Source organism: Lissotriton helveticus, chromosome 3_1 (assembly GCF_964261635.1).
Source record: "Lissotriton helveticus chromosome 3_1, aLisHel1.1, whole genome shotgun sequence".
Taxonomy (NCBI): Eukaryota; Metazoa; Chordata; class Amphibia; order Caudata; family Salamandridae; genus Lissotriton; species Lissotriton helveticus.
Genome location: NC_136061.1, coordinates 1,810,112,129 through 1,810,134,946, shown reverse-complemented (window position 1 = coordinate 1,810,134,946; position 22,818 = coordinate 1,810,112,129). Strand labels below are relative to the sequence as shown.

General features: G+C 46.2%; 1 protein-coding gene across 2 annotated transcripts in view; it reads left to right on the top strand.

Moving 5' to 3' along the window:
- Positions 1 to 291: 291 nt before the first annotated feature.
- KDM1A (lysine demethylase 1A) overlaps positions 292 to 22,818 on the top strand; it is a 1,206,177-nt gene continuing 1,183,650 nt past the window's right edge. For both annotated transcript variants that reach the window (XM_078682705.1, XM_078682704.1), the window contains exon 1: positions 292 to 695. In XM_078682705.1, coding sequence (XP_078538831.1) covers positions 429 to 695 — 267 coding nt within the window. In that variant the 5' untranslated portion in view covers positions 292 to 428. The remainder of the gene's footprint in view (positions 696 to 22,818) is intronic.

Sequence of the window (22,818 nt, the reverse complement as noted above, 5' to 3'; positions counted from 1 at the left end):
CATAGAAACCCTGTCTGCTGTTAAATGTTTGACACACGGCAAGGGGGCGTGCCCTCTTAACCTGCCCGCCTCTCGGTGTCACTCTGACCAACCAAAACGTACGGTTGGAAGAAGCAGAACCACTCACTACGTTTGTTGTCACCGAAGAGTCGCGATTAACTGTCTCAGGCTCCTGGACAAATAGAACGACAGGGCCGGTATCTGCCACCGTCCACTCAGAGCTTGTCTTCATGTTATGGGGCGTGGTTTCAAGGCACGTGAAGCCACGCACGTGGGGTACTCCGAGGGACGTGCTTGTCACGTGACACGAGCGGCGTCTCGACGTCGCTTCCTGTGATGGGAGCCAGTGGCTGGCAGGACAGCTCATCTTGTCCGCATTAGTAGCACAGCTCCAGCGGACCCGGTCTTTGTGCATCGCAGCAGCCCCCATGCTGTCCGGAAAGAAGTCCGAGCTTAGCCTCAGTGGCAGCGGCGGGGCCGCCGGGGGCGAGAACGGCCTGGACTCACAGCCTCCATCTGGCGCAGCTTCATCCTCCTCTTCGGACAGTGGATCAGCGGCCGAACGGACTCCGCGCAAAAAGGAGCGAGCCTCACCTGGTGGAGAGCCCGGAGCTCCGGGGAGTTTGGGCGGCACGGAGGGCGGTCAACCGGACACCCCGGAGGGGAGAAGGACCAGCCGACGCAAGAGAGCAAAGGCAAGTGTGCCTAACTGACCTAACTGAGGGACGGGAAGATCAGGGCAAGTTGGATTTGTGGAGTCTGGACAGGTGTCAGCATGTCCAAATTACAAGAACGTATTTGTTGGCTACACTTTTCAAAGAAGCGTTGGTATATATATATATATATATATTCCACGCAGGACCACAGCTGTTGGCGAATGCCGCTACTCCTAAGCGTGCACAAACGCATGAATATATTAACGGGCCCCGCCACGATTGTAACATACACATGCCCCTGATCATAGCATCTCTCACTATGAAGAAGCGCAAACGCTGGTTTATGTTGAAGAAAGGGCCCGCCAGGTGTGCTGTGACATTTCTGCATTGATACCATCTCGACTGTAGGGTGTTTTAGCACACCTCGCCTCTACACGAGCGTGCATTAACGTATTTATAATGTAAGCAGCTCCAAATAGGGCAAGTCGTAGTCGCAATCGCTGTAGGGCACCTTCCATAGGTATACAGAGTTACAAATCCCATTAATCGCTCTCACCATTTTAAGTGTGAACAAACCCTGCTCTGTATTGATGATCCCACCACGAGTGTTTACGTACATGTCACTATAAGTGACACGATTACACACGTATTGGCTTCTTTAGGTGAATATTACTACAAAAGTGCTTATAACCATAGGATACTTATGACAAGTGTCCACCATGATTGGTCCGCAGCAAAAGCCATTCTGTAACCCTCCCCTCTCCGGTGACTGCGCATAAAGATCGGTTGACATTGGCTTAAGCTTTAAATAATGTACTCAAGAACACATTCATTTTGACCTAAGAAGCCTAAAATGTGTGTGGAGAAGTGTGGCTCAGGGGTTAGAGGCAGCAGACCCGGAAGCTGAGATCGGTCCTGGACCAGGGTTCAATTCCCCGCCTCGGCGGGGTCTTGGGCTAAAAATTCCACGGACTCGATAATTCTCGCCCCGGTGCCTCCTCGACTCACGGGTTCACACTCTGCGACTCTGGGCAATAGCTTGCTTAATCTCCACAACGGCCCCTCGCGGCGGGATGCCTGACTTTCACCTTGTGGATACCCTGCTATCTCACAGGGGAATACCAGGAAGGGTTCCCTAAGCAAGCGCCGGGACACCCACTGCGGGTAGCTGTGCGCTATATAAGCTCAACTACATTTACATTTGGAAACATTTGTTGTTACTAGCATTAAACTCACCTTGCATGTGCACATGCAGACAACCCTACCTGTAGTTGAAGACCATAAATGCGAATCATTAGGAATTTTGCTTCCGAGAAACAACTTGCACATTTTGTCTGCTTTCCGGCCTCCACAATACCAACATATGAGCGTTTCCTAGCTCTGCCTGCTAGTGTTTACAAACACTAGTTCCTCCATATGATGCTCCGCATGCAAGTATTTGCAAACGCTCCCTCTCAGTCACATACTAATCTCCAGTTGTTAGTGATACAAACACTTGTTTATTTGTTAGATATGAAGCTACTAATGGTTTCCCACACAAAACTCACAATTGAGTGTTTATACAATGTGCTTTGAAATTAGATATGACTTTCCCAAGTAAACTTACAATAGAGTGCTTTCTGTTTATCAGTGCTTTACATGGGAAAACATAAACAAGATTCAGGTAGTAGTGATCCCAAAGGAAACGTCCGCACTATTCTTTATAATACTGTTAATATCTGCATATAGTTCACGATATGTAATGAGAAACAAATGATTAAAAAGGTCATATAACAGGTGCTAAAGAAACTCAAAGCACCTACTACCTCAAGGTGCTATATGCATATACAAGGAGTGAATGCCGCAGAGACTATTGAGAATTTGAGATTCTGATTACAGCACTCCAGACAGTCACTATATATTCAGTCCGGGCCTAAGTGTAGAGCCCTCAGCATAAAAGTTCAAATTTCATAAAATGGATTTTCCCAGCATAAACAGCGCTGTTTATGCTGGGAAAATCCATTTTTTGAAATTTGATTATCAATAAAGAAAAAAACTTTTTTGAAGATAATTGCAGTGGACTTTACTTGAATTCATCTTGGATTGTCTGGATCCTGGTTACATATTGGAACATTGTCTGTTTGTTTGACTTCAATCTTTATAACAGGCAAAACTTTTATGCTGAGGGCTCTACACTTAGGCCCGGACTGAATATATAGTGACTGTCTGGAGTGCTGTAATCAGAATCTCAAATTCTCAATGGGAAAACATAAGTGCAGGTACTCATTAATATGAGCTAGAGGTGTTGCAAGTGGGCGGGGCTAAGAGCAAGATATGATGATACATAATGACTTCTGTACCAGTTGCAGCCCATATCAAAACACATGAGAAATGTGTGTATGTTAACAAAACAGTTTCTCATTACACAAAATGAAAACAAAACAGAATGATATGTTAACAGATCCTTGTTTTGTAATATTTGCTGCTTCTTAATGCCATACTGTTATGTTTTGTTGTTTGGCACAATACTATATACTCTCAAGCGTACACACACACACACGTGTACACAAAAGCATTCCACACATTCCCTTTAAAATATTTCCTGAGTGTATCCTGATTCGCATCCTCTTTTTTCCACACACAAAAACAGGCACACACAAGATGGCAAGCACACAGCTATAAGCGAACACTCATACAAAATATCAGGTGGGATTAAAGCCATTTTAAACTCCTTGCTTCCCATGGATTTCTAAATTGCCACTGTCCATGTGCTGCCTCCATACCTGTGTTTGCCCAAATGCTCACAATAGTTTAAATGTGATTAACAGCATAGGGCCTAAGGGGCCCTCCACTGTCAAACACAGTGTGATGGTGAACACAGGGACATCATTTAAACACCTGATGGAGAGAGGCTGGGAGTAGGCTAAAGCACTTTCAGCTGAACTGAATGGTTGTTGTGCCCCTGATCGACGGTGCAGGGTCTGTCTAGACCCTGTACTGTTAAATCACAGCATGATGCAAGGCAAGTCCTCTCAGACACGAGACCCCTGCAGTCTCAGGGCATTCAAATGGACACTGCTGGAATCTCCAGCAGGGACTCTGCAAAAGGCTACTGTGCTTACAAGCTCATGAGCAGCAGGGCATCTACCCTGTGCTAGAAGAGATACCTAACCAGTGGCGGCTGGTGACATTTTAGTTTGTGTTAAAGTACACAGAGCAAGCAGGGCATGACGCAGGTGCATCACTAGCGCCAAGGTACGCCTGCCAGAGGCCAGGCTTGAGCAGGAGCTCGGACCAATTTGAAATTAAAAACGAACGTGTTTGAAAAACAGTACACAACCACACTTTTGTTATACACGTTTTCTTAACAACATTATGTGATTAGGAAAACAGTGATGCCGTGTTTCTCAGTCATTAAATGGACACCTCAACACAGCACAATCTAATAAAAAGAATAATAAGGGAGACTCGCACTTTTTCTTAACTTGTAGCTGTCATCAGATGTAACCAGTAATTAACATGCTGTGATTGCTGCTGCAGTCGTAGATAGTTTTCTTTACTTAAAACGAACGGAGCAAATTGAAGGTATGTATGAAGCTAGTAAAGGCAGGGTTTAGGTGAACCAGGTAACAAGAGCACTTACTGGTGAGCCAGTTGAGCCAACAGACAACGAGAAGTACCTGCGACAGCAACAGAACACGTTCATTGCAGCACTCTTGTCTTCAGGATCGTGAGAAGTCAAAAGTGAAAATGACCGCACTTGGCCCCTCAGGACTCACCAGTTAATAAAAACCACGTAAACAGTTCTGCATTTCCAAGGTAGACACCAACTCTTAACATCGTTCCCCTGAGTCTGCCCCTCCCTTCTCCATTAGATGAATGAAGCTCTAAGGACCCTGCCTTGAGCCAGAGCAGTAAACGCCCTAAATGAAGCATATGCCTCACCAATAAAACCTGTCACGCCTACCACAGTGATGTCACTGCCCGGTGTGTGCCTTCAAGGCGAAAATCATACTATTTCAGCACATGCGCATATACAGGCCCACTCTTCAACTACACTGAAAAAAATCCTTCATCCCCACACAGCTATTGTCTTTTTAAGGAGAGCCGCTAATTTGTTCCTATCCATACCCACATGTTAGTGGGGCGATGCCCCTCACGTCCTTTAACACCAGCCGCTGCTGTTGAAACCTAACCGGAGCCTGCAGTGCCGTCTATTAGCGTACCCGTACTCTCACTGGCTAAAGAGAAGTGCCAGTACTGACGGCCAGAAAATTAGGGAGTGCCGGTACTCGGTACCGGTGACTACCGGCCCCTTTAAAGCACTGGTTTATATAGATGACATCGCCAATATAGGTACTTATGAAAGCTGCTGACTGCGAGTGTTTACGACACTGCTCTCTAGTCATTTGAAGTTCCCAGCTTGTATTTACAAACTGCTTCCTACTCGCAAGTGAAGTTCCCACCGTGTTGATAAACACTCTTGATAGTCTCTTATAATGATCTTATTTTACATGTTTACAAATATAACCCAGCCAATTCAAGCGCTTACAATATTGGTTCCTAGCTAGTTATTTTTCCACATTTCATAGGCCGAGGATGTAAACTAATATTTAAGACGTGTAATACTTTTTATCTAAAACATGAGCACTTGAAATTCGCATGCGGATACAATATGCGCTGTTTTTTGTTATGGGTACATATTTTTGTTTTGTTTATTGTACGTGGCAAAAACGTAGCTTTTCACCCTTTGAAAGTTGCGTGCAATTGCCCATGCGTTTTTCTCGCACCTATATGAGTCGTTCAAACACGAACGCTGAGCACACCAACAAGAAAACAATGTAGTGTAACAACAGCATGTTTGTTGTGCGGATTATTTTCCTTTCGAGAATGATGTCATATGCAAAGCCACGAGGTAACACAACTGCATGACTTGTAATTGAACCTAACGTCACTAATGCAATACTTTTAATAGTAAAGGTATGAAGCGGATTTCAAACTCATTCGTTTTTTATCATGATTGCAAATCAGACACAGCGTGTCTCGTGGCGCAGGCGGAGTTCAGCTGTAATTAAAACATAGGGATGATTAATGTAATACAATTTTTCAATGGTTCGCATCACTTCATGGTTTGGTTTATTTTGATATAGTTTGTTGGCAAAGATTGAATCCACATAATGTGTTCAATGTTTATCCTTTCGTAGTTACATGCCAGAATCTAGTTCAGGACGTCCCTTCTGACATTATAGGCTGGTTTAACTAAAACATCTGTGATTATTTATTACATGTATGGCCTTCATGAACACCCCAGCACCACTCAGTGCCACCCCAGCACCACTCAGCGCCACCCCAGCACCACTCAGCGCCACCCCAGCACCACTCAGCGCCACCACAGCACCACTCAGCACCACCACAGCACCACTCAGCACCACCACAGCACCACTCAGCACCACCACAGCACCACTCAGCACCACCACAGCACCACTCAGCACCACCACAGCACCACTCAGCACCACCACAGCACCACTCAGCACCACTCAGCACCACCACTCAGCACCACCACTCAGCACCACCACTCAGCACCACCACAGCACCACTCTGCGCCACCACAGCACCACTCTGCGCCACCACAGCACCACTCAGCACCACCACTCAGCACCACTCAGCACCACTCAGCACCACTCAGCACCACCACTCAGCACCACCACAGCACCACTCAGCACCACCACAGCACCACTCAGCACCACCACAGCACCACTCAGCACCACCACTCAGCACCACTCGGCACCACCACATTACCACTCAGCAGCACCACATTACCACTCAGCATCACCACATCATCACCACCACAGCACCACTCAGCACCACCACAGCACCACTCAGCACCACCACAGCACCACTCAGCACCACCACAGCACCACTCAGCACCACCACAGCACCACTCAGCACCACTCAGCACCACCACTCAGCACCACCACTCAGCACCACCACTCAGCACCACCACAGCACCACTCTGCGCCACCACAGCACCACTCTGCGCCACCACAGCACCACTCTGCGCCACCACAGCACCACTCAGCACCACCACTCAGCACCACTCAGCACCACTCAGCACCACTCAGCACCACCACTCAGCACCACTCGGCACCACCACATTACCACTCAGCAGCACCACATTACCACTCAGCATCACCACATCATCACTCAGCGGTACCCCAGCATCACTCAGCACCACCACATTATCACTCGGCACCACCACATTATCACTCGGCACCACCACAGCACCACTCAGCACCACTCAGCACCACTCGGCACCACCACATTACCACTCAGCACCACCACATTACCACTCAGCAGCACCACATTACCACTCAGCACCACCACAGCACCACTCAGCACCACCACAGCATCACTCACCACCACCACAGCATCACTCACCACCACCACAGCATCACTCACCACCACCACAGCATCACTCAGCACCACCACAGCACCACTCAGCACCACCACAGCATCACTCAGCGCAACCCCAGGTTATAGGTGTCACATTTGCGACAGTTATAACTATTGGCATTGTAAATGACAAAGCTATTAATTTAGCTATTTTCAAAACCAACACATAAATAAAAAAATTGTCATTTACAAGACCAATAGCTCAAACTTTCCTAATGCGAGACCTATTGCATTGCAAATGCTTATTCTGGGTACTTAACATTCACAGGTTTTACTACGTGTAGCACTGAGGGTGATTGCAAGCAAACCAAACGCACGCCGCATGATTGAGAAGAGGAAAAACTTCCCTTTAATTTACAATTTATACTTTTAAATACAAACAATTTTCGCCGCCTGCTCTCGTTGCTGCAGGGGGGGCAGAAGGGGGGGGGGGTAAAGAGGTGATGGCAGCTCTTATGCTCCCTTGTGTTAGCCTTCCTCAGCGCCAGGTGGTCGCCGTAGCGCTGTTGTAGGTGAGGCAACCAGTGTCCCCCAAGCCCTACACCGTGCATCACTTGCCCTGGATGTCTCTTGGGGCGAACTGGTTTATTTATACATTTTCTGCTCGTCTTAGGTTCGCACATAATGAGAGAAACAATTTCTTCAAAGAAAAAAAAAACACCCCACTGGCTCTGATTTATCTAACTTCCAACAAATGTTCATTGTTTTAAAAAAAATCTATTTTAAATTACATGCTTTTCTCAAACCGAGACGCAACAAATCCTTCCCATAAAAGGAGCACTGATTTCGATTATATGATATCTGTATTGTACGTACACTTGGGTTAAACAAAAACTCGTATGAAAAAAAAAAATGAGCTTGGCATGAGAGCAGCCCTAGCCGTGTGCATTTATTGTTTGCCCTCTGCGCACCCCCTTTCCGCCAAACCCAGCCCTGGCAGCCAATAAAGATGGATACATTGTCAGTCTGCTCAATGATGAACTCCGGGGCTGACATGCAGGCTCGGCCTGAAAAGGGAGCAAGAGGCGGGGAGCTGCAAGGCATAGTCCGAAGGGGCCCTACCTAGGGAGGCTCCAGATAAACGGCAGAATGCAACTCATTTCATCAACTCTTTCTCAACAGAGTTTTAAATGTGCACCACATGCTATCTGAGCAATACAATTTATCAAAAGCCGTAGACCGCATTAAAGTGAACTAAAGGCTAAAAAAACTAATATTCGTCACAATCGGTTAGAAAAACGTGTGAATGGATACTGATGTTAAAAGACAGATCCCATTACATCAAGGTTTGGCTGCATTTTACAGTGTTCACAATTGTGGTCTGTTAAGCTGCAGACTCCACAAAAAAGGATGAGTGTGCTGAAACATTCTGGTAGAACAAACTGAGCGCTGTGTTCATAAAACTTCTGTGATTCAGTGCCTTTTTACATTGCTACTTCTTTCATGGTACAATCCCTCTTCTGTGAGAACATCCTATCCTGAAAAAGGACATATCCTTTCCCCCAAAGCTGAATGGCGCAATCCGTAACTGTGTTTTTTTCTGCTTGGTGTCTGACACGCTCATCACGATGGGAAGCACAGCTTATTTCCTGAATGTTGCATTTGCATTAATAACCAGAAACCAAAGCGGTTGGATCAAAAATGGATACTTTTGTGGTTCATCCAAGCAGAATTTGTGTTACTTTTAAACTCATTACAAACAGCAAATAATACATCAATAGCTTTGCTCAGTGTGATTGCAAGCAGTGCATAACCCCAAGACAGTGGTGCAAGAGCAACATTCCACCGTTTGGCGCATAGGTTTTGCAGGAATGAGGAACTCCAGTTTCCCACTTCGAGAATCTGAGATATAGGGGTAGTGATCCCACCAGCCTCACACAGCCGCTCACAGGGAAACTGAGTCTCTTAGGGTTTTCAAACAGCAGAGATGGGTGTAAGGCATTGGTAGAATGCAAACACAGGAACAATCACAGCACGAAAGTGAAAGCGACCGCGAGACAGACAAATGTAAACAAGCGATGCTACGCTACTTAGAAACAGATTGCCCCTGTGCACCGCTGCTCGCCCCCGCAAGGTGGATGCCGCCACACGCACGAGTGTTAGAAAAGTGCAGACCGATTCCAAAATGTCATCTCCTAGAGCAGCGCATGCGTGATGTGCTAGGCTCAACCTAAAAACAGATTAAAGATACAAAAGCACACAAAAGTCCAGAGATATCTGCTGTAATTGTCCTTAATGGTAGAAAACATGCAAAAATAAAACTGCCAGTGCTTAGAAAATGCATATTGAGGAGGCGGAGCATGAAGGAGTGATAAAGGGACACATTACGATTGGAAAACAAGTCAACTGATGCAAATGCACACAAGAGTCAGGGAATCTCTTCAGTAATTCTCCTTGATGGTGTCAAACATACAAGAATAAAAGTGCCAGTGCTTGGAAAGTGCAAATGGAGGAGGGGAAGCATTTAGGGATAAGTTCTTCAGGTAGGTTGTACACCAACTTTAAACCTCTTATCTGCAATGATGTAAAATTTTACCAGGAAAGCTATTTCTTGGGCACTCGGACAGTGCAAACAGAAAAGTAGGGCTTGACGGCATGATCTAGTTTAGTGATAAAAATGTTGCACAGAAGCTTTCTGCGTGCAGATTGCAATGTGGAACATATGCACAGTATATGCAAAAAAGATTCCTCCGGCCACCTGACAGCCTGGATGACAGTGAGCCTGGTTCTGGGTTCTATTGCGGCAGCGCATCCTTAGTTGCCGAGAGGCCAAATCTTAGTACTAAAAATAGCGCGGCTGGGTGAGGCCTTGAGAAAGTGTGGGCTGCGGCCTAGTTCCCGCAGAGGCGTGGCGGCGCAGACCGCGTCGACTTCAGGCCCGGTGGCTTGCCCCTGTCGCTACTGAAGAGTGACACGAGTACCTGCCCTGTTAGGTGGACACCGGAGCTTGTGGCGGCTGCTTCCCGCAGCGATGAGCCGGGTACCGACTGCCTGCCCATGCAGTGTAGTGCGGCCGTACCGGCTGCTGGGTGGCGTAGCTGAGCCCCGTAATAGAGTCTTCGCGCTCGTGAGGGGAGAAAGCCTGCAGGGCACCTTGCTGCGGTGCAGCTGGAGACACTGATCCTGGTCGGCGACAGCTGCCCGCAAGCTGGTGGAGAAGCCTGGAGTGTGTGGCAAGACCTGTTTCTGCCGGGACGTGCCGCCATTGAGAAGCGTGGAGTAGACCGAGAGCTGCAGGAGGCCGGAAACCGGCTGCCCCTCCTGTATCTATAGTGGAGTCAGCGTCTTGAATCTTGCGACACAGGCCCCCTCGTGTTGGTGGTGAAGTGCGAGTCGATGCCGACCGGGCCTTCTGGGTGCTTGTGAGCTCTAGTACTACCTGTTGTTTGGCAGACTGGGGGCGTTCCTAAACGAGACGTCTTAAGGGAGGGAGTCGACATCTGGTGCCCTGTTGCTAGAATATAATTTGGGCAGCCCCCAGGCCCTTAGCTGAACTGATATAGTCCTTTGTGATCTACATGCTACTGTTGCGAAAATCCAATAAATAAATACATAAAAACCTGTCCTTTGGTTTGTTGCGCAACAGAGAGCCAGTGTGTTCAGCAAGTTTTGCAGGTCAATAGCGTTAACATTCATGGGGACTATATCGTCTGTGTATTGGAGTGAAGTCAGCAGTTTATGTCTCAGTTTTGGGGGGTGTGAATGAGCCTTCTTTTTAGGTCTCGTGACCTACAATGCGCGCAAGCGCATTGAGGGAGCGAGAATTCAAGTAGCCAAAATCCTCGTCAAACCAAGGGCTTTCTGCTGCGGTTTTCTTGAAGTTCACGTGAACCACGTGACCAAACAAGCACGCGCATCAGCCTCCCTCCCTCCTATCGGCCGTACTTTCAGTTTCCCGGCCGCTCATCTTCGCAGCACATCAAAGGGCTTCGCCCATCGTGCGCTCTGCGGCTTCTCGGCTTCTCCTCCCCTAATTATTCTTGGATGGCCGGCCGTACTTTCAGCTCCAGCACCTCCCCTCTCTCTCCCCGCACACAGCCTTCCTTGGATTTCTCCTCCCCCTCCCCAGCCAGCTTCCCCCAGGCCGTGTTCCCTCCCCTGCTACCCCATCCTCACTCATCCCTCGCACCCCCTCCTCCTTCAGGCCCCCACCATTTGCTTTTGCTTGTTTTTATTTATACGTGCGTGCGTTCCCCCACCACTCGTGTTGTTCTCTCCCTTGTTATAGGTATTTTATTTTAGTGCTGATTTAACCATCTTTTTGCTTTAACTCTAAACTTTGTGCAACTCTGAATGTTCATGTGTTCATCTTGCTGCAAAATGTACATTTCAGTGAGTAATTGCGAGGAAACGAAAAAGTTTAATACTGCTCGGTCGGATCCCGCCTTTGGTATTCAGAACAGTCCTAGCATATCACCGGCATGTGAGGCAGGCTTGGCGCCAGGCGGTTAAACTGAGCATCGGATAATGAGGTGCCCTTTGCAGCCATTCTGCTGCTATCCAGCACCCATCCTGCCCTTCTTTGTCGCCATTTCCGCGATGACAAAGGCCGGTGTGGGCTGTGCCTGTCCAGAACATTCTTGTGTTGCACCCCTTGCCGGTAAAAATTTAAACCGGGTTCGCATTACAAAGCCAAATAACTCGCCTCACACAACTTTTAAAGGTCAAGAATAAAACCTAGCTTTCAGCCTACCTTCAGGGCCAATGTTAACTTCGAGATAATAAGAAGGCAAATAGTATTTTAAACGCATATGCTAAACAAATGCATATTTTTGTCGGCCTCTCTGCATTAACAGGTACGTGTTGGTGATTTTCACTTTGTTCCTACTGCGAGACCTATTGGCAACGCCAGTGCTTGTTTAAAATTTATTTAACAGTATTTGTGAAGTGCAGACATTTATCCCAATGGGGATATATATCATGGCGCTGTATCTGTCACAGGTTGTGTTTAAGTCACTGGGGACTATGCCATAGGGGGAGGGAACAGTTAGTTGAGGAAAAGCGAAGTCCTGAGCTTTTTTCTGAAGCTTAGTTAGTCATTCATGAGGCGAAGATCCAGGGTAATAGACTCGGATGTACAACAGCAAAATGGGTGAAAGTTCGCCCTCCGGCTCTAAATTTTTCGAACTCATCCAGTGCTTTACACAGATCTGAAATGAAGAGGTTGAACAATGTTGGGCCAAGTACACAATGTTGTTTTAGGCCTTGTTCTGTGGAGATTGGCGGCGTTAGGCCCATATTCCTGTCAAGGCTGATCTTTGCGCAGGTTTTACAGTATACAAGCAGTAATGCTCGCAGGAGGTTTGCCGGTACATCCAATGATGCCATTTTATGCCACAGCAAATTCCTTTTGACCTGGTCAAAGAATTTGAGATGTCAATATAGCATGTGTAGAGAGATTGCCCTTTCCGATTGTGTTTCTCTGTTAACATGCAAAGGGCAACAAGATAGTCTTATCATACTCAACTTTGGTTTAAAGCCTGTTTGATTTCGTGAGAACCGTCATGTTTTTTCCACTCAGTTTTTCAGTTCCTGCAGTAGGATACCAGCAAGGATCTTTAAGTCAGTAGCTAGTAGCGCAATCCTGCAACAACTGGGGCTGAGTAAGGACTTTTTTGTAAATTGGGTGAAGGATTGACCCTCGCCAACACACTGGTATTGTTTTTTCCTGGAGGCAATAATTAAATAGTTGTTAGAACATTGGAATGTTGGGACCTCCATTGAAAACAATGGAGTGCTCCTGGCTTATAATGGCTGGTATAAGCCTGGAGCGCCAACATGCCAATGTTTCTTTGTCACGCTCCCATAAGGTTTTTTTTGTTTTTGTTAGAACATTCTGCCCTCTAGTGGCAGAATGCTCTAATAGCCTTGCAGCCCTTTGTAGCTGGGCTATACCGGCTATTAGAACATTGGAATGTTGGGAGCTCCATTGAATTCAATGGAGTGCTTGGCTTCTAAGGGTCGGTAAAGGCCAGACGCCTTTGTTTTATTTCTTAGAACATTCTGCCACTAGTGTTCTAATAGCCTTATAGCCCTTTGTAGCTGGGATATACTGGCTGTTAAAGTCCTGCTCCCTTGTTAAAGACCCTCGCCTTCGGCTTGGGGCTTCAGCGCTGGAGCGGGCCTTTAATAGCCTGTATAGCCCTCTACGGGGGACTATAAGGCTATAGTAGAGTTAGTTTCCTATGCCCTTCCTATTGCAAGTGAACTTTAGTAAGGATTTCCCATTTTAAATGTTCTTAAACATTTGTTATTAAACAGTATTCGATTCACGAGAATGTCCCAGCATACGAGTTTGCTTGAACAGGTGATAAAAGCTCGCAGTGGAGGCAGCACCAGCAGGTTTTTGATCACACACGAAGCTCCCAGCCCGTGAGGGGTTGCCATTTTTTTTGGTTTGATTTCATGAAAGAAACTTGAAGCATATATTTGGTCATCTGGATGCACATACACGCTGAATCATTTTCATGTGCGAGAACCCTCTAACCAGGGTGCACTTAAATAGCAATAACTATTACTGAGTACATTTCCCAGCAAGAGCGCATAAGCACAGTTGACTGGTCCCCTAAGACGCCGCCATCACTGGTGTGTGAACCATCCTCTTCATGAATGCCTCTCCAAAGTGAGAATTTCTAAACAGATTTCCTTTAAATCCTCCCAGCAAGATTGTGCCTACATTATTCCGCAGGTGGATCAGACAATATCCCAATCTGGATCCATGCATGGACAATTAGTGCATGTGCACATGCAAATTTAATGTGTTTGTGCTTGACTACAATGTGTATTATTAAATATGTACCTGTTAAAGGAGATTTTCTATCATCGCTCGTAGCGTTGGACTATTTGGTCTGTTTTTCTGTAAAGGGATAACAGATTTAATCGCTAAATGTTTTCAGAAGCACTGTATTTGAATTTAATGGCAGTTTTATCTGTTGTGAGACATACCTCTACTTGCAGATATCTCGTGATCGTCTACTCTTCTTTATTTGGCGTTCACAATCTTGCACTTGCGTTTTTCCGAAATATATTAGGAAGCACGGTTAGCTTTCAAACCTCAAACGTGTTTGATGATCGTTCGTGGTATTCAGCCCGCTTTTGCGCACCTCTTTAGCATGTATGATTTTCCTGCCGTTTCTGTCTGTTCTCCTCTTAGTTATGGTAACAAACCATTCACCTCTCAATGGAGTCCCTATACTGATTTGGCTCCTGGTCAGGGTTACTGGGAAATGTAGTTGCACGATTTGAGCCTATCGGTGGTGTTTCTTACAGAGAGCTCATGTGTTGCCTTAAGGGCAATATAGTTCTTATACTGTAGACAGCTCCGTCATATTAAGGCCTGTTATAGCGCTGCGGTATTTTAAAATTAAATATGCCTCTTTTTGAAGCAACGCACTGTCGATATCCATAGATCGTTTTGAAGGGTTAATCACAGCTAGAACTGTCCATTTGAATTGGTTCTCTCCATGAGACTTCTCAATAAAATGGTCCACCATGGGGGCAGTCACTACTTTCTTTTTTATTCTCAATCGGTGTTGTGTAATTCGGGTATTGACTTGCTGGTTAGGTCCCAAGTTTCCTCCATCCACCCCCAGTTGCAGTATTTTAGAGATTCTATCCCTTATGGATTGTACTGGATCTTCTTTTACATGTCTATACCAGGTTTGGTTGTTCACCTGGCTTCTTCCTTCATTCAGGTACATCTCTCTAGGCCAGATAACTACTGCACCACCTATGTCTGCCTGTTTTATGACCACCGAAGTGTCGGATCTAAGATTGTATAGCCGCCTACTGTATGCATGAATATTTATGTGGACTTATCTCTTTGTTTTTTCCAATTTATTGATGGACGATAGGACAGTTTGTTCGAATGCATAAAGTTGTTTAGGGATATTCTGAATAGGAGCGCATTTAGATTTGCTTCTCAAACCTGTCACTTCGTTGTTCATTTTCGGTTCATTGTTAGCAAAAAAGGTTTTTAGCCGAATCTTACTGAAAAACTCCAAGGCTTCTATTTTTAGTTTAGTATAACGCGTCTGTGTGTGTGTGGAAAAGCTTGTTTCCGGTCCAGGGAAGGCATGGCTTGGCAGTTCGGGCTGGACTGTTCCCATGAGGCACAGGGTCAGACTGATTTGCATATAGCCATGTCTGAACTGGGGTGGCAGAGTGGGCTAAAGAACGGTGATGGATCAAACCCAGATCTTTTGACTGGGTGTGAGTGTTTGATTGGTTCAGATGCTCCGTCCATCACCACCCCCTTTTGTACCGCTTTGGGCGCCATAAGTGTGGCAGGGTATGCTCAGACGTGAGTCCCTTGCTCACTTTGCCACTGGATTCAAGCAAGCCGGGCTGAAGACATCTGTAATGCCAGAAACCGGTCCTCGGAAGCTTGTTTCCGGTCCAGGGAAGGCATGGCTTGGCAGTTCGAGCTGGACTGTTCCCATGAGGCACAGGGTCAGACTGATTTGCATATAGCCATGTCTGAACTGGGGTGGCAGAGTGGGCTAAAGAACGGTGATGGATCAAACCCAGATCTTTTGACTGGGTGTGAGTGTTTGATTGGTTCAGATGCTCTGTCCATCACCCCCCCCTTTTGTACCGCTCTGGAACAAATTTAAGGCCCAGGTTGAGGACAATTTCCTACTCTCTAGACAGTTGTTTCTGTGACAGATTGACTATGGTTGATGTTTCTATGATTTGTAGACCCGGTTTCGGGTTTTTATTTCCCATGATGGTTTGAACCTGGCCTTCTGTGGCTGTCTGCCCCGGTCTAAAAAAGCCTCCTGTTTTTAGGTCTTGCTCTTAGCGATTCAGTGCGCAGCACTGCTCGCGCAGTGCGAGACATTCAGTAGGTGAAAAACGGGGTTTGAGTAGCTGACCGAGAAATGGCACACTCTCGTGAGTGTGCTTTTTCTTTTGACAACGCGATTGGCCTCTGCGTGCGCCTTTTTATAAAAGACCACGCGCAATTGGCCAAAGGTGGGCGCATTGCTCCGCCCATGGCCTATTTGTGTCTATTACGCGCACCAAAGGCCATGTGGTTTCAATTATCGTACCCAGACACGGGAGCGATAATTGAAAGCACATGTTTCGCTGTGGCGCGCGTACCACTCGCGGGCTTCTTCTATTTTGCATCCATTTCCCAGGTAAGCAACTAAATGAAAGAAGGAAAGAGGGGTGGGCTGCTCGCGCGCACCACTCATTTAGGAAATGCACCAGGGTCTGGAATTCTATACAGACACACATCCAATATGCCGCATCAATTTCTGCTTTTATAAGGGACCTCAAATACTTTTTCTAAAAGGTCTCTCACAATCAGCACTTATCTAATGAAACTGGTCTCCTTCAACCTGCATAACAGAGGATTTAAACTCCAGTTCTTATGTCATATTTTGGGATTATTCAATGTTGTTTGTTTGCCATGTGCCCCCCGTGTTCGGGGTCGTGGTATGATGTATCAAGCGCCTCAATAAACATAATAGTTGTATTATATTTGTATTTTGGCTCATTTCCAGGCTGCTCTTTGGAAAATCCTGAAACCATAGCGTATCCCATGCGGCACCTCATGCGTGCCGCCCCCTGCCCTAGTGTGAGGGAGGGGGTGGTTCCTTTACGGGGGCGCTGGTATAACTCTGTGCCCTGCTGGTCCCGCAGATAGAAGCGCTCTAGGATCCGCTGCTGCACTGACTGCGCCCCAAAATCCTCGCTGACAAATGATACTGCCCCCCAGCTCGAAAGACTATGGCCATATATTTTGAATACCCCCCCACCGGATATTAAGAACCCCAGATCACCGCTATATCACGGATTTCAACAGTAGCCCCCCCATTTAAAGACTGACTCCTGTTTCACGCCCCGCCCAATTATTGCATGTGTGCATCCCCATGTTCACTTCTTGCACCCCCTCTTTTTGAGACTGTATCCCTGCTCTGAAGACTGCACCCCTGATTTTGAGACTGCCCTCTGATTCTGATTTTGAGACCGCCCGGCGTTCATTGCCTGCACCCCCAGCCGCACCAGCAGGTGCGCTTGGCCCGCCCCGGGGGGACATCTAGACCAGGAGCCGACTGAGGATGGACCGGGGGCTCATGGTTGTGCTCTGCCTCCTCTCAGCCGGTAAGTGGGGTACCCCTGCACACGGGGTGCTTTGCGAGCTGAAGCCCATTAATAAGGTGGTGGGGACAGTGGGAAAAGGAGAAAATAGCAACCGAAAAGCGCCACTTAGCGGATCTTTCTTTTATTTCCTTTTTTATTTTGCAATTTTTTTACTTTTCTTCTTTCTCGTGGTTTCTTCAGATTTCTAAATGTTTCTTACGTTTTTCCATGTGTTTCCTCTATATTTCACCCAAAAGCCCCAAAACTTAGTTTTTTGTTTTTAATACCGATCAGCGGTCGTCAGTGTTTCTGTTCTTCCCCGTGACACTATTTTTCCATTCATGCCCGAGGCCCCGTTGATGCACACTGTCTGTGCACATCGGTCTTTGCTGCCTGCGGCTGCACCCTGCACCCCCCCCCCGTCTAATGAAGTGGTGACCGAGGAGCCCTACAGGGGGGCGCTCAGGATCTGCCTCTAGGGGTGATTTTACTTTCATACGGCAGACTGGGCACCTCGCCTGAGACCCCAGAAGCGGCGCCAACGACCAGTTACTGCCACCCGTTGTAAAGCATGGAGGAGAGTTTACAACTCCCTTATGTGGGGGCGGATGGGGTGGGGGTGACTTAGTAGCGTGATTGGGTTACATGTTCGTTGTGGGGCGATTCCGCAGTTCCTGCATGCGCGCGCACACACTTTCTCGCACACACACATATATATACACTTTTTTTCAAGTTGTCTATCAAGCACACGGCTCTCTTAACACACGCACTCAGCACTCAAGTTCTTTCACGCACGCATTTCTCCCTCATGCACATTTCCCTAAAACATATTTCTTTCTCACAGATGCTTCCAGACACTCTCCCTTATCTCACAAACACTGTTTCACCCTCACACTCTCTCGCTCTCTCGCTCGGACTCTCCTCTCTCACGCTCTCTCTCTGCGTGCCCTATCTGATGCCTTGCATCCTGTGTGACCCTGGACATTTTGAACAGGTGCAGCACAGGGGCTGCTTCAATTAACAATGACCTGCTAGGTAAGGGCAACGTCTCGATACTCGGAAAACCAAAGAATTCACACAAACTCCAGGATTTTGTATACGGTGCCAATATTTCATTTCCCCCAGTTTCACGATTAAATATCAAATTCATATTAAAATCATCATTGCATTGATTTTGTACAGATTTTTATTTTCATATCTTCTCCTCTGAGCAGCTAAAACCCTGTTGCCAAGTGGTGGATCCTAGAATTTAAACAATAATTTTCATTGTAATTGGTCTTGCATTTGTGAAAGTTGGAGCTATTTGCGTTGTAAATTATATTGTTTTTTACTTATGTTCTGTGTTTGGAGTGAAGTGGGTGTTTTTTGAGAAATTATGTGGTTTGAGTTAAAATTGTTGGCGTTGGAAGTGTGTGGGTGGAATTGTGTGGTGTGTAGTCTATTTGTGTATCGAAAATAAGTGGTATGGTGACTCGTTAGAGGTGTGTAAAACAGAAAGTAAGACTGACAGTGATAGGTAGTTTGTGTATGAAGTGGTGAATGAATTCTTGATAGAGCAGTAGAAAGAGTGTGTGTGTGTGTGAGAGAGAGAATGAAGGGGACAGAATGTTATAGACACATAAAAAGGCTGTATTTGTGTATGCATAAGACACCGAAAGAAGAGGAGTGTGTTAATGTTTTTTTTGTGTGAAAAGTTATGGTAAAAAAAAAACTGTGCTGAAAGACTTGAAATTAACCAATAAAAAAATGCTGGGTGAGGGCATGTGTGTTCAATGGAATTATGTGGATAGTAAATATGTGGTACTAAGTGTAGTGGACTTGTGTGTAGTGGTATTGTGTGTCATGGAGTGGCATGTGTTGTGTGGGGTTATGTGGTGTTGAATTATGTGGAAGTGTGTAGTGTGGATTGGATATATGTGGAGTGTAGTGGAATCATGTTGTGGAGTGGAATTTTCTGTGGTGTAAATTCATATATTGGATGTCTTTGGTTTTTGTTATTTTTTCTCCTTACGTAAATGTGGATTGTCATGTATTGTGCTAAAATTTATAATGTTTGTGTATCTAATATGTTTTGAAGCTACTGTGTATAGAAAATGTAAATGTTTTGATACTTGTCTTTTTCATGACGGAATAATCGATGGCGAATACAAATTAATGAAAAAAAGAATAAGGTATAAATAAAATACCGGTACAAACAACAAGTAATGTGTTTGTATATAAAGCTAAATTGTTAATGCTTTGAATGATTTTGAGGTAAAGGCCTACCCCTGTTGTTTCACTATAGTGTTTAGTTAAAGCACAACAGCGTGACAATCCTCACAGCATGCACCCTGCCCCACTTGGAGAATCCCAGTGGGGACCATTTTTCGAAGGCAAGCTTCGTTTGGGTTATCAAGGGGTTCAGATTATCCATGACCATCCAGTCCAGGTCCCTATTAACCAGTATTCCCAGGTATTTAAGTCGGGAGGGCTTCTAATGAAAAGGGTAGCCGTGGATAGCCGCCTTTGTGGTGCCAGACGATAGTGGGAGGGCCTCGCTCTTGTCCCAGTTTATTTTATATCCAGAAAAAGCCGCAAAGTCATCAATGACTTCCAGTAATGCCGGCAGGGAGTGGTAGAGATCTGTGAGTGTAAGCAAAACATCGTCAGCTTAGAGGTATACTTTGGAGAGGCCAACTGTAATGGGTACCACGATAAATGCGACAAATGACAGAACAGTGGTTCCATGGCCAGAAGAAATAGGATAGAAGAGAGTGGGCAGCTTTGCAGAGTGCCCCTACAGATCTGGAAGGGGTCAGAAATGAACCCTGCACAATTGACCTGGGCTGTTGGGCAGCCGTATAGCAATCGCATCTCCGCTATGAATTGCTTTCTCAAGTCAAACCTCTACATGGTGGCAAAGAGAGATCCCCATTCGATGTGGTCGAATGCGCCTAAGGAGAGGGCCGCTGCATCGGTCCGGAGGCGCTTGGCAGACCAGAGGGTGTGGGCCAGGGTAAGGAGAAGGTTCCTAGAGGATCGTCCCGACACAAAGCCGACCTGCATGTGGTGAATTAGGGAGGGGATGACCTTACCCAAACGCACTAGTATGCTAGCGAGGATTTTAAATCTCACGATTCAAAAGGGATATGGGCCAGTAGTTGCTGCATATTAAGGGGTCCCTTCTGGGTTTGGGTAACACAGCTATCGCCGCCTTCCTAGAGAGGGGTCCCAGAAGGCTGTTGTTCCGCTTCCTGGAAGGTATAAGGAATGCATCTCCTCCCTCGACCACCGATAGAATTCCGCGAGGATGCCATCCTCCCCCAGGGACTTGTGATAGCTCTGGCCATCTCTAGATTGCCCCATCTCCCCTCTGCTGATCTCACCCGTTAAGAGCTCCCTGACTTTGTCCAAGAGGCGCAGGAGGTCAACTCTCTCCAGGAAAGTGGCTACCTGATCATCCTTAGCCAGAGCCTCCGAGGTATACAGTGTTTTATAGAATGACACAAACTCGTTAACGATATCCTGTGGGGGTGTGAGGACCTCCCTGGTTGCCGAGTCTGTCAGGAATGGCCTTAGCAGACTCTTGCTGTTTCATTTGGGCCACTAGGAGGTAACCCGCATTCTTCCCCTGCTCATAGTGCCTCTCTTTCAAACGTTGGAGGGAGTATTGAGCTTCAGCGGTGAAGACAACATTAAGGGCCATGCGGCCTGCTCTATGTGGCGGCGATTGGGCACAGTGGGGTGGGCAGAGTAGAGGCGGGTAAAGGAGGTTATCTCGCCTTCCAGTTCATTCAGATGCAGGGATGTTTGTCAGTTGGACACAGACTTGTCTCTCGTGAGCCAGTCCTGTAGGGTCATTTTTGCAGCCACCCATAGAACCCTATGTGAGTCCAGAGAGACTTTGTTTTCCAGCATGTAGGCGGAAACGTGGGCTTGGAGTTAAGATTGGCCCTGTGTCTAGTGGGGTCAAAGGCAACAAGTCTTCATGTGTATTTTGTCCTTGGGACAAGTAGGCCTTACCCCCTCCTGCAGGTTATGGATCAGGGAAGGGCATTGTCTGCAGTTAAGGGAATATTTGTGCCTATGTGTTGATGCTGCTCAAACTAGTATTTATGGTTCATTAATGCAAAGACTTTTATTTGGGTGAGTGCTCGAAGTAAATGTTGTAAGCTCGGACTGCACTTCTCACTATGGTTCCAGTATTAAAATGTGTGCACACGTTTCAAAGTTTAGCCATATGAGGCTATGTAATAATGCTCCCAGAATGCTCTCTGAATAGATGCAAATATTTGCTGAAGCTTGAAAGCAAGATTGATGATTCTTTGCTTTCAAAATAAAATGTTAACAAAACAATGCAAGTAGGAAAAAAAACATTTAGCTAAATTACTGTAAAGGTTTAGATACCATTGCTTTGCTGCATCATTTAGTAACATTTTGTTGAGGTATGTTAGTATTTCCCAACAATACTCATAATGGAAAGTCAGGTCTGAAATTGAAGGTCAGCCTTTTGATTTTGTCAATGTGTGACTTGTTTTGGCATGGGTTTTGTAAAAACTTATTGGTGTGGGAGCTGATGGTGCCCTCACCATCACAACAAACCTTGGCAAAAGCAAACCTTGTTTTTGGTCTCAAAAAGCATACATTGCCTTCAGTGTCCGTAACTGAGCTGCTATATAGTAAGCAGTACACATTCCCTCATGCCTTCAGGATTTTTGAGTGATACCACACACATATCAGCAATGTGGTTTACATGTCCCAGATTATCTACCATTCTATCTAGATAGGGAGTGCCTGGAATGCATGCAGCAGACTAGGTAATGTTGCAGGGATTCTGCACATATACAGAACTATGCGCAGGAAACCAGAACCTCCGTGTATAGTGGTGTACCAACTACCCACCTTAGTGCCCAAATTCCCAATCCGACTAGCTATAGTGTCTCATTCGTTTTCTGTACTACAGCAAAGCTACCAATGATTAGACCACCCAGAACATGTCACTCCGACTCTCTCAGGAATCGCGGGAGCAAGAACACTTTCTCTCACTCACTCATACTTGCCCACAACTTGAGTAATCGGAGACAATGTATAGTTTAAAATGTTTATTTTAACGAACGTGCTCTAAAATGCAGTACACATGCTATTACTAACAGCAGAATGCATAAACACAATATAGTGAGCATTGTTACAATTCCAGAGAATATGAACGGGGATATCATTTTATAAAGCTGGTGGAAAATGGCCTACTGTGCCTTGCCACCCTCCCCGTGCTAGGAACTAGTTAATTATAAAAATATAGAAGACCTGTGGGCTTTGCCAGGGGGACCCCATATCTCCAAGTCTAGATGCAAAGGTTTACATCTCCGGACAAGTACAGCTCTTCTCTCTGGAAAGGTTTTTCTCCAAGTGCCTCGAACATGCAATATTAAAAGCACATGATTTTCAGCAGTGCAGCTGTGCTTCGTGTTATGTCTGGGTGCGGGGGACTGACCAGAGCAGAATAACAAGGGACATCGTTTTTCGACCTTGCACATCATGTACAGATGAAAACCACAGAGAACAGCAAGGAACGCGAAAGGCAGACGGTTCTCATGTGAACAGACACAAGCAGAGTGTTAGTGAAAACAAAGTTGTGTAGAAACGTGTGCAACAGCAGTAG